The following is a 12,666-nucleotide window of genomic DNA, read 5'->3' as shown; positions in this document are numbered from 1 at the left end:
ATGGTAGATCTAACATAGTGGCATCGGTAACAAACCATGAAGGCGACAAGTGTTGACAATGGTGGAGATGTTGGAGAGAGAGTTGCATAGTGAGATGCAGTGGGAGTGGAGACGGAGAGAGAGCTTAACAATGGCTCTGATGGTGGTGAAAAGAGTTGTTAGAGAGAGAGAGAGAGAGAGAGATTTTGAGAGAAAATGAGAGGTTGCAGGAAAAAATAATGAGAAATGTGGACAAAAATGTTCAAAAAAATTTAATTTATCTTTTTCGCAATAAAAATATAAGATGAATGATTTTATATATTAAAATTGTATAATTTGGACTTTTCAAAAGACATAATTCATTTGACAAAAAATTATCACCCAAATCATATCCAACGTGGTATGTCTGTATAATTCCATTGATTATATACCCACTACTTCCTATATTTTTTCCTATGTATTACATAAAGCAACTTCTATTATCTTGTGAGCACATGACCTAATTAGAATTCCTAGAATACAGAATAATTCCTCCCATTTGAGAGACTTAAATTACAAATACAATCCTTGATGTATACTTAAAATGCAGTTGCTCCTATGGTTTGAAAAATTATAAATATTTTATTATAAGAATTTTTTATTTAACAGAATTAATTAGAAAAATAAAATTTTTAACTGTTCTCCTATACAGTAATAAAATTACCTAAATTATTAATTGAAACATATATTTGATATTATTAAAAACTATTAATTGAATTGATAATTTATTAATAAAAAATCTCATTTATTATAAAATTAAAAATTTTAAGGACGAGACATAATTTATATTTTAAATAAATCTCATAAAATTATTCCATTTACAATTTGCCCTTAAAAAAAACCCTATAATTTAGGGAGTGTTTGGGAAGAAAACTTTTTAGTTTTTTTGGCTAAAATAGCATTAAAAGACAAATAAGTTAAAATAACTAATAAAATAAAATGTCACATCAAATTCATAATTATTTTTTTTTTTTTCACAAACATCACAGTATTTTCCAAACACCCACTTAATAAAAATTTTAATCTATTAAAATAATTAAAAACTAAAATAACTTATTAAGATAAACAACCACTTACAAATAGATACATAGCATTTTCGACGCATGACTTTTTATAACCGGACCCTTCACTCCTTGAGAAACACGTACGCAATAAACTCCCCAAAAGACTATTCATTGAATGCGCGTTTAGATTTTCCGTTGTATCGAGAAAAAAAAAGAAGAAAGAATGCGCGCTTAGGACAAAAACAAAACCTCAAATATAATATTTATCTCTAGCCTCTCTCTCACATATATTAACTATTAATTGAATGCGAGTTTCCGCTTTTCGGTACAGCATTGTTCGTTGCTTCAACGCTCGTCCTTTGCCTCTCTTTTCGTGCGCTCTCTCTGCTCTACTCAATTCTATTCACATCCCATTCCTACCCAAAATCGGAACTCCAAGTGTTCGACGAAATGCCTGAGCGATGGTTTCGCTCATCACCTCCCCAAATCACTTCCTCCTCCCGTCTCGACTCCTTCGAGTTTTGAATTTTCCCGCCATTTCTCCACCTCCGGCAGCCGTCGTGGTCAATCCGAGGCGGCGTCTACGGCGGCGGCATCAGCCACCGCGTACGGCTGGGTGCGGCGTCGATCTAGAAGAGTACTGTTCTTTTGGGTTTGTGGATTTGAAGAGGAGGCATTACGAGGGGTCGTCTTGGTGTTGTTCGTGTAAGGGTTGGGATAGTGAGGGAGATTTGGGTTTGGAGGCTGAGATTTTGGAGTTTATGAACAAATCGGAGAAGCCGGAGGTGTTTCCCACGAAGAAAGAGTTGGTGGATGCAGGTAGGATGGATTTGGTGGAGGCTATTGTGAAGAAAGGGGGTTGGCTTTCTTTGGGTTGGGATTTGGGTAATGACAATGATGATGATGAGGAGGAGGAGGTTGAAGAAATTGACATGGCTGTTAGAGATTGTGATGATGATGAGCAAGTGAAGGTTCATGAAAATGGAACAATGGTTGTAGATTGTGATGAGGATGTTTTAGTTGGTGTTGTTTTAGGGGACCATCAACAGAGAATTGAGGGTAATGAAGAGAGTAATTCAATAGGCGGCGAAATTGAGAGTTATGGAGTTTCTTCTTCTGGTAGATCACTGTGAGATTCCTGTTTGGCTCTACTTGTCAATATTTGTTACTGATGATATTCTTGTTTTTTGTGCTTAAAGAAGGGGAATTTTTGAGACCCATTTGATGATCTTTTGCATTTTTTATGCCCATTATCTCTACCCCACCAGAATTTGATACTTGCACTATTTGTCTGCCCCACAGCATTTAAAAGACCTCAACTATATTTTTTTTCATGGAAATGTTATTTCACAGAGATAATTATTTTTGTGCAGTGAAATGGGAGATGAGCAAGAAACTGGGATAGAGGGTATACTTAATAGGTTGGAGAAACAGAGAAATTTGTCTTTTGGAATTAATATGGAGAAAAATGGATATTCTGCGGGTGCATCAAGTAATTACGGTGGAGATGATTCGCATGATGCAGGTAAGTCAGTTATTTTGATACTTCAGGAAGTTGGATTCCGCAGAAACAAATAGCTTACAGGATAATTGTTGTCAGTGTTATTCTTTGTTTCCATTATGTGCACTCCTTCATCTTGGAGTCCACCATGAAAGGGTTTCAAGTTATTTGAATAATTGGAATTATATACAAGGTTTATTATCTTCTTGGATCTGTATTTATACTATATAAACGTGAATAAGCAGGGTCATATCTGTGGCAGTTTAAAGTTAATACCACTCAACATTATATCATCTTTGTAGATGAACATTCCATTTGGTTGTCTATACCTTTGAAAGATATAAGTAGTTTCTTGATAAATAAATCCTTTTTTTAAAATAAAAAAAAAATCTTTTCTTAGTTGCATTTTAATTGGCACTGGATTTGGTTTTTATCCCAAAAAAAGAGGCTGCCATTGGATTTTTAATTACCATTTTAAATTTGTTGACTTGACTTCTTTTTGTAGTATTTTACACCTATACACTCTAAAATATTGTTGGGTGTTTGTTACATTGTAAAAGACAGTGCTGATCTTGGAAGAAGCAGCAAACTCACACCAGGTAGCCCCAAGAGGGGCAAAATCAACAATTCAGGTGGCATGTTTAGCCATGGAAGATCTGTCTCAGATTTTGATGGTTCCACGAGCTCACTGAAGCCAGAAATGTGGCGTACTTGGAGCATTCAACGGGCAGGCTTCTCGGATGCAGAATTTGAGGGTATTCCATTTACTAGTTTCTATTGCAATTTACTTTCCCAGTTTTAGATCAATGATATATCCTATCCCCTTCCCAACTCCCCATGCTTGCTCTTACTATGTACAGCAGCTGAAATTTCTTTTAATGACAATCAAATTCATGAGGAAAAGGATGCTACAGAGTATGAAGTACTTGCAACAATGGAGGGTTCTACTGAAGCTTTGGACAAACAGGAAGCTATTAATCACAAAGAGATACGAACTCGCCTTCAGCAGATGGAGCTTGAGCTTGCATCGGCACTTCACTTATTGAGGTCCAAGAGCGAGGAATTGGTTTTCAAAGAGGTACCTAATCAAAATTTAGTTTCTTAGTTTTCAAAAAGTTTGGTTTGGTTTGGTTTGTAGTTTTCAAAAAGGTTTTTTTTGTTTTTGATAAAAAAAAAAAAGATGATCTGAGATGTCATCACTGTATCCGTGGGTCCAGGCCCTGGGGTAACCGGTTGTTGGCCTGATTTGACCCAACCCATAGGAAGGGACCCACCATCGAGGCACCAATGGAGCTCAATCACATGCCACAGACAAGTTGGCATTAACCAGTGTGGTTTAGTTGCTCATTTGACTTGTTGTCATTGAATGTATAGTTAATTCATGGGTAATTAATATGATTGAGTTTTTTGTGATAAAAATCAGTTGGTGTTTGTAATGATGTGCAGTATAATAGATCATATCCAAGATATGTGGAAAATGTACTTAACTGTAACACGACGAACTTTGTTATGGTTTTGGTCATGTATAGACATGATATATAAGTATTACTTAGAGGTACACTTCTCTTTTGCATCATTATATCTATATTAATATAAAATGGAAGAATACTGGATTGGTGTTCCCTTGTTTTGAAGCCCCGTTAAATTTTTATTTTCGGGAAGAAAAAAAAGTCAGTTGTTTAAGTAAATTATCTTGGATTATTGCCTTTTTAGGGGGCTTTATAAGACTTTCGTAATCATGTAAGGTTCCTATTTTGTTGCAAATTCAGTAAAGTGCAAAAATTGTTTAACGGATTGATGGGGAGACAGTTATGCACCACTTTTTGGAGAAACTTCCGTTGACCATTCACTTCTTTGGTCAAATGTTCACATGCATAGTGCACTCATTCATGCTAGTAGTCTAATTAAAGTAATTGTTGTACAGAGAACTTAATAGAATACGCCTTTTCATTTTGCTATTGGCTATTGTGTTTCCATAGCATAGAAAGGCTATCGAAGTAGCCTTTTTTTTTTTTTTTTTTTTCTTTTTGATTTTTTCAAGTTGCTCTATTATTTACCTTCTAAATAAACATTGAGATATCTTATTCTATAATTGTTTAATCAGTATATATATGTTCTTATATCTCAAATCACAAAGACATTAAAATTGAGATATTAATAATTGGAAAATATTAGATAACATCAGTTTTAATTATGTAATCTAGTTGATTTCTTTGAACTCTAATATGAGAGAATATTCTTACTACTTTATTGCAAAGTAGCTAAACTTCTCCTCAGGACTTTGACATCACACAGTTCTGTTGTGCTGTTAATGTAAAATTTGCTGGTGTTATCACATTTTTTAAAATCGTTATTTAAAGGCATGTTTCAAATAAGGACTTTAAAGGAAGAAATTTGCTTCTAGCACCACTATGCAAGTAACACTACCAACTTTGATCTTAATGCAATTGTAAATAATTGACCTTAGCAAGTAGTTAGTTAGAAATTTGACAAGTCCCATGGTTTAGTACCATGTATGTAAATTAGCATAAGGGGTGGCCATGGGAAAATTTGCGTTTGAGCTAGTATTGCACTAGAATAAAACAAAGGTATGCTGGCCCAAGTCTACCATAGATCAACGTTGGGGCTTAAATGATTCATCACAATCTGACATAAAAAAAATATTTTTAAAAACTGTTAAATGAAAAATGTTTACAAAATTCAGGAAGAGAAATAGTGTTGATGAACTAGAGAATATAGGTTTTATTGTTGACTTAGTTTGCAGTGGAATTTATAGTAAAGAAGATGAAATCAGGTCAGACATTAGGACCAAAATTGGATCCTATTGAGGCTTAGATTTGATAGGGGTTGTGTTGCTTAACAAAATTCTTTAATATGATTCTAATGACTATGAAAGTGTGTGATGAGTGGAGAAAAAAAGATTTGAATGACTATATATAAAAATAAAGGTGGTTTCAAAGAATGCAACAACTATAGAGGCATTAAGTTAATGAATCATACAATTAGATTGTGGGAGAGTGGTTGAGAATTGCTTAAAGAATTACAACATCAGTGTTAGAGAATCAATTTGGATTTATTCTTTGTAGATTAATTATGGAAGCAATTTATTTACTAAAAAAATTAATAGAAAAATATAGAGAGAAAATAAGGGATCTAAATATGAATTTTATATATTTCGAAAAAGCTTATGATAAGGTGCCTAGAGATATAATATGGTTAGTGTTTGAGAAAAGAAGTGTTGTCAAAGGGTGCACTGATTTGATAAAAGTCATGTGTGATGGAATTGCAATTTCAATTAGATTATGTGTAGGAGAAACTACGAATTGGGTAAATTATCAATAGGTCCTACTTTTGGGATTTATTTCCCATTAAGTTTTATTGATAAATTTATCAAGTAATAAATTTATCAGTGTTTCTTGTTTGTATGAGTAAATTTACAGTGATAAATTTATCAATAGAACCTGTAGGTAAATAAGTCTAGTTAATAGGATTGATTGGTAAATGTCCCCAATCACTATAGGGTTGCATCAAGGTTCAACTTTGAAAACACATTCAGAATGATGGATAACTAAAATTTGAAAACTAGGAGATAAGAAATAGTGAATATTTTCGTTATCTAGGTTCGATTATTAGTAAAAATGGTAAGGTTGGGAATGTTGTAATCTATAGAATCAAAGTAAGTTAGCTTTGAGTGGAGGATTACGTTTGACATATTATGTGATCGAAGAATACCTATGAAGCACGGGTACGGGTATGAGTACTGGTATTGGTACGATACGGGTATATCGATACGGTAAAATCCAAAAAAAGTAGGGTATGGGTACGGCTTGGTACGTTTGTAAAAAAATATTTATTTTTAATTTAGAGTTATACAAAAATTAATTAAATGGTTTAATATGTTACGATTCAACCTACAATTAACATTTAATGCCAAAAGTATAAGTATAAATCAAAATTAAATGTTAATATATTAAATAACTTACAAACCATAGTTGAATTTTAAAAACATGCTAAGCATAAAGCTAAAAATAAAAAAGAAGTCTAATGAAATGAGTTTTATTTCTGTAATAAAAGAAAATATTGTTTCAACTGAGGTATGGTACAACTTGGGTATGTAGTAGATATGTCTGGGTACACCAAAAATTAAGAAGAAAAAATTTGGGTATGTGTTTCATGTACCCGGTACATATGCAGAAGTACCATACGAGGTACGATACGCCGGTAAGTACCCGGTATGGGTACAACATGTTTTTCAAAGTACCAATGCTTCATAAAAGAATACCAACTAAATTGAAAAGAAAATTTCATAAAATAGTTAGAAGGCCAGCAATGCTTTATGTGACAACATATTGGGCAATTAAGAAACAACACACGTTCATGAAAGGAGTGTATCTTAAATGGATGAGTGGCCGGGCTAGGAAAAATTGAATTAAAGATGAACATATTTGTGAAATGGTAGAAGTATCACCATTGAAGATAAGTTGAGAAAGAAAGCTAAGATGGTGGTCATGTACAATGAATACCTAGAAATGGTAAGGAGAAGTGATATGAACACTAGAAATGGAAATGTTATGGGAAGGGAAAGACCTAAATTGACATGGAATGCGGTAGTAAGTTTTTTATTTTTATATTACATAAATTTATTTAGGACAAATTACACTGATAGTCCCTATAATTTGTTATGTGTCTATTTGGTCCCTCTAATTTCAATTGACTCGCTTTTGCCCTTGAATTTTTGATTTCGTTTCAATTCAGTCCAATTGATGATGGCCGTTTGGATTTTTGACAGAAAATGGTTACGTGCGCCTCACATGATCATTTTTTATGGACAAACCAGGAAAATCAATCATTGTAGAAGGGACATAATTGTCCAAATATTTTTCTCTCATTTCCTCCATTTGTCTCTCCTTCCCAACTTTCTTCTTCACCGACCACTTCTTTAAGATAAATCCAGTCACTGGGTTTCTCTCTTCCTTTTGTTTTTCTTCTTGTCTTTCTCTCTTAAATGTGTAGCACACTTGTCTCTCCTCTTTCTGCTCAACCATATCACCCCTGTCACACTTCTAAAATTGCATTCTTGCTCTTAATTATATACAATCCAGTTGCTGTTTACAATTCTGAATTTATTTGATTATTGTTGCTGTGTGTTTCTAAATTTGGTTGATCAATTGCTGTTTACAATTCTGAATTTGTTTGATTATTATTGATGTGTGTTTCTAAATTTGGTTGATCAATTGGATCAATTTGTGTAGAATTGGTTTTTGCGATTGATCTTGATGATGTACTGTGCATCGGAGGAAATTTGATTTGCAAGGAGGCTTATTGTCGAATCAAACAGTTTTTAGGATCCAACCAGGGCAGCAACAATGCTAATAGCTGGCTCTGTTTAGAAGGTTCTTCAATCAGAAGCTGCCGGATTGACTTCTCGAGATCTCTGAGTGGGTCTGCCATGCATTTTTTTTTTTCTTCTTCTCATTCAGCAAAGACTTCAAATTAGGAATTTTTAATTTTAATATTATGTATAAACTTTTAACTTGTATAGAGAAATAGTTTGTGGGTTTGTAGTGGCGTGGATGTGGGTTTGGATTGGTGGTGGTGGTTGATATGGCAGTTGTGTGTGTGGCAGAACGGGTTTTGATGGTGGTCGCTGGAGTCAGCTTTAGTGGTAGAAGGGGGTAGAAGGGGTTAGTGATGTGGGTGGCAAAGGATTTGTGTTAGTGGTTCACTGGTGACGAATGGTGATGGGGTGTGTGGTGGAAGGTGGTGGTTGGTTAGTGGGGTGGCAGTGTGGTCTGGGGAAAGGGGGAAAGAAGTGGTGGTGGTGGTGGAGTGAAGGGGGAGGGACGAATGAGGTAGTGGTGATTGAAGGGTTTCGGTGGAAGCGGTAGAGTGATGGTGGCTGCCGGAGAAGAAAGAGATGGGAGATTGTAGTGGATTTACTATTCTTCCCTCAAAACTAGGTCACCTGAGGTGTACTTGTCATTTTTCATAAAAAGGCCAAACATCCGTCATTGATTGGATTCAATTGAGATGAGATTAAAAATTTAGGGGCAAAAACGAGTCAATTGCAGAGGGACCAAATTGACACAAAGGACAAAATAGGGACTACCAGTGTAGTTTGCTCATTTTTTTAATTTAATTGAACATATAGCCAATAGAGTTTATTGGCAAGAAAGGATTCATAAAAAATCAGTACAGACATAGAGCTGTGACACGACACGGATACGTCAACACAAAAATTTTCAAAAACAATAGGACACAACATGTGGGGACACATGCAAAATATATAAATATTTAAGTCAAAGAAATAGTTTTTAAAGTCTTAAGGAAGAGAATATGTATAAATATAAATTTACATTGTTTTTGCTTTATTGTTGGATTCCAAATTATTTATTCAAACTTGTAATTTGTTTCATGTGAGTGTTGGGAAGTATCTGACGAGTGTCGTGTCGGATACAACACGTTACCTTCTTAGAAGTGTCCTTGCTTCTTAGGATTCAGACCTCTGCGACTATGTCTTTGGAGTCTTTTAATATTTGTTTCTTTCTTTAAGTAAAAAATAAAATAAAAAAGTAAGTATATTTATACACACAATGTAGACATGTATGCATAGAAATTAGAATTATCGGGATGGACCAGGCTGCTTTGTGTCTGGCCTTAATGATTCCCATGTCTGGCCCTCTATTCTAACGGGCCTTAAAATCTTGTCCATCCTGGACCTACCGGCCTATAAGCCGTTCCAGGCCCTAAAATATTTAGGGCTGGGCTGTGTGGGCCTGGCAGGCCATGAGCCGATGGCCACCCTAGCTTAGCTTGCATAAATTACATAGTTGAGTTGACAGGAAGTCAATTTAATTAAGAACTACTTTGAGTCCTCTACAAGTGCGATCAAAATGGATGATATTAAACTGATTTCATGTTTAAAACTTAATGATGACATGCGGTTATAGAATTATTTGAACTTTGACCTTGTCACTTAAGGAGAGTTGCCTAATGGAGAATTATAGGAACCCCAGGGATTATATTTCCCAGGATGTGAATGATTATGTTGTGTGTGTGTGTTTTAGTTTCTATTTTACTCGTGCTTTTGGGGTTGGGATACACATACAAGATACAAGTACTACCTCTAGTTTGGTTTGACATTATTCTTTGATGAATGAGACAGTAAAGTACATGTGATAGTCAACTCTTGAATCCTGATGGGGATCTAAGCAACAAATCTGATTCCTAAAAATTGTTCTCCTTGAATATTTTAAGGTTTACGTAGTGGGTATTCTCCATTTTGTAAGCTATCTTGCAGTGAAACTGATTTATTCAATGCAACTAGCTGGTGTTTTGGTTAAGTAGTAACCAATGCATTTCTGCTTCTGTTCTTGACCTTATTAGAAATAAGTGTTTTTACACTGTTGGCTGATACATGCATAAAGCTCACGTAGGTCTCTTTCAGGCTTTAGCTACTCATAATTCAACCTTACTATTCTGTAGTTAAGTTTTTATTTTATTTTTTTGGGTGTAGTTTTGGCTTTGCTGTTCTGACATTTGATATACTCTGCCTGGTTTTTCTGTAATTTATGCTTGTTAACTGACCACCTCTGATTTTAGCCTGCTTGTTGCCATACCACCTCACTCTTTCAGATGCATTTGTGCGTGCGCACACACACACACACGCAGGGAGAGAGGTTCTGGTCTCTTTCCTTTGGTCACAAGTTATTAGGGTTTCGATTGTCATGAGAATAATAATGATAAAAGAACAATATGTTCTTATGGGAATAATAAGAAAACAATTGCGGAAGAAAAAAGGAATAAATCTTCTAAGTGTGTTTACTGATGGGCAAAATATGTGTCTCAAGAAAGAGGATAGAAGTTATATACAAAATTTGTAAGTGTGTCAAGGAAGAAAATAGTTTAATATACTTCTTCACATCTATGTATTTTATGTGTCTGAGAAGAATCAGTTGGTTTTTTACTCTCCTTTTAATCAGTTGGTTTTCCTCTCCTTTCAAAAAGTTACTTTGGGGTTTTGATTTTCAAACACTTGATGATGGTTAGAATCTTATAGCCGTGGTTCTTCATCAGGGTCATGAAACTTCCAATGATCTGTGGAAGCTTTCTGATGCTTGGGAGTTCCAAGAAAATGAGATCATGAGTGCCCAGGACAGATTGCGGTCAATACGTGCAAAGTTGGCTGTATTAGAAGGGAAGATGGCACTTGCAATTATGTAAGCCTAATTGTGTTCATATAATGACATGTGCCTTTGATATTGCTTTTCCCCGTTGGAATGTGCCTCAATCCTACAGTGCATTTGCAGTGATGCACAAAAGACGGTAGAAGAGAAGCAGAAGAGGATTCATGGCGCTCGTAGTGCTTTACAACTTCTTCATACTACCTGCATAGTTTGGCCTAATGCTGCCTCTGAGGTTCTGTTATCAGGATCTTTTGATGGTTGGACTACTCAGGTTTAATCTCATCTTTAAATAATTAAGTAATTGGCATTCTCCTTTTAAATCAACTATGAACCTATCTATGATGTAGTTATGGTGGATTTTACTTCTCAATCATAAAAAGTTATTGGGTAAATTACCCTGACCTCCCTTGAGATTTGGAAAAATTACAATAAGCCTCATAAATTTGACATAATTGCATTGGATTTCTTAAGATTTTAAATTTACACGACACTGAGATCCCTTTTCATTAGTAATTCATTAGTTATATGGATGAAGAAAAAAAAAAGCATAATTTCTTTTATACTAAAATATATGTTTTATCTTGTTTATTTTTTTGTCTTCATATCATCTACATTAGTTCTAGTCTATTTAACTTTACTAAAAGGAAAGGCGGGGTAATTATGTCAAAACTGTGAGACTTATTGTATTTTCTTGAAGCTTCGGGTAGGTTAGTGTAATTTACCCAAAATTAATTATCCTCCTCCCACCAGATCCACAAGGAGAGGTTTTATTAAACCTAGTTTATTTACTGAGGTGTAATTTCTCTTTAGCATAGCCATTCTTACCATTGGAGACTAGTCAAAGAGACCATGTGCATTATTGAACAATGACCTGCACCAGTAAGTAAAATTGAAGGCACTGAAAGGACAAGAAGAAACACTAAAAGAGCATTGATATTTTGTTTTAAAGATTTTATAATTTTGATTTGATTAAAAATATAGCCCAATAGATATCCTAATTTCACGAGGAAAGATATATATTTTTTTGTGCAATGCTTTTGGGGTTGCTTATATTTTATGTGAATTATGATTTACAGTGCTGTCTTGCAGAGGAAGATGGAGAAATCAAAGATGGGTATTTTTTCTGCGTGCCTGAAGTTGTATCCGGGTAGATATGAGGCAAGTCTTTTTCATCAACTTGATTACGACTCCAAAAAAAAGTTATCTTTTGGATTGTACAGATTTCAAAAAAATTCTCTACAATTTCTGCAGATCAAGTTTATAGTCGATGGCATATGGAGGACTGATCCACTGCGCCCCACAGTTTGCAACAATGGACATGAGAATAATCTTCTTATTATAGCATAAAGGCTGCCAACAATATAATTCAATGATAGAGGCAGCACAGAAAGTGTACATGCTGCAGCCTTTTTCCTTTTTCAATCATCAAAGGGTTATTTTGAAAAGATGATTATAATCAGCTTTTTGGTAAAAAGCTACTTATAAGCAGCTTATAAGCAGTTTTTTTGTGAGAGAGGAAGTGAGTTATAATCTGAGAAGTGGATTATAGCCCACTTTCCAAAAGAGCCCAAAATGGGTCAGGTGGTGAATTTATTTTTTGTCAGTGGTATGAATAGTTCAGATTATTTTGGAAATTGTGGGGGTTGTGTTTTGTAGGGGTCTCTATTATTACTGTTTTTAAAGTATCTTTTGCCATAGGAAATTGGTATCTATACCGCCTTAATCTTACAAGTTTGTATCATCTAATTGTTTTCCTTTAGATTTTCTTTTTCACTTTTATTTATTTATTTATTTCATGTGTACATCTGACTACGTGAAGATAATCTAATCCAATCAAATTGAAAATTCTTTTACTGCTATGCAATCTGCCAATATTTTATTGAAGGATCTATGATTATGTTTGTTTTTACAACACCATATATATACATTTGGATTGAAGTCGTCAAAATTGTGAAGA

General features: G+C 34.5%; 1 protein-coding gene across 9 annotated transcripts; it reads left to right on the top strand.

Annotated features, from left to right (window-relative positions):
* The first annotated feature begins 1,021 nt into the window (after positions 1 to 1,021).
* LOC114308676 (5'-AMP-activated protein kinase-like protein) lies at positions 1,022 to 12,568 on the top strand. 9 transcript variants are annotated; one of them, XR_014344302.1, is made up of 8 exons: positions 1,022 to 2,151; positions 2,396 to 2,547; positions 3,084 to 3,278; positions 3,387 to 3,601; positions 10,600 to 10,742; positions 10,822 to 10,980; positions 11,799 to 11,867; positions 11,961 to 12,568. XR_014344302.1 is itself a non-coding variant. In XM_028254320.2 (8 exons), exons 1-8 carry the CDS (start codon positions 1,484 to 1,486, stop codon positions 12,054 to 12,056), a joined length of 1,635 nt encoding a protein of 544 aa, XP_028110121.1. In that variant the 5' UTR covers positions 1,022 to 1,483; the 3' UTR covers positions 12,057 to 12,568. The 9 variants fall into 9 exon arrangements, 6 of the variants coding, with proteins under 6 accessions (XP_028110121.1, XP_082750570.1, XP_028110120.1 ...); XR_003645576.2 differs by having other exon boundaries at positions 3,384 to 3,601; XR_014344301.1 differs by having other exon boundaries at positions 3,384 to 3,601; positions 11,786 to 11,867.
* Positions 12,569 to 12,666: the final 98 nt, after the last annotated feature.

Source organism: Camellia sinensis, chromosome 11 (assembly GCF_055761805.1).
Source record: "Camellia sinensis isolate YWXY chromosome 11, ASM5576180v1, whole genome shotgun sequence".
Taxonomy (NCBI): Eukaryota; Viridiplantae; Streptophyta; class Magnoliopsida; order Ericales; family Theaceae; genus Camellia; species Camellia sinensis.
The sequence above is the reverse complement of the archived record's forward strand: the minus strand, read 5'-3'. Positions and strand labels throughout refer to the sequence as shown.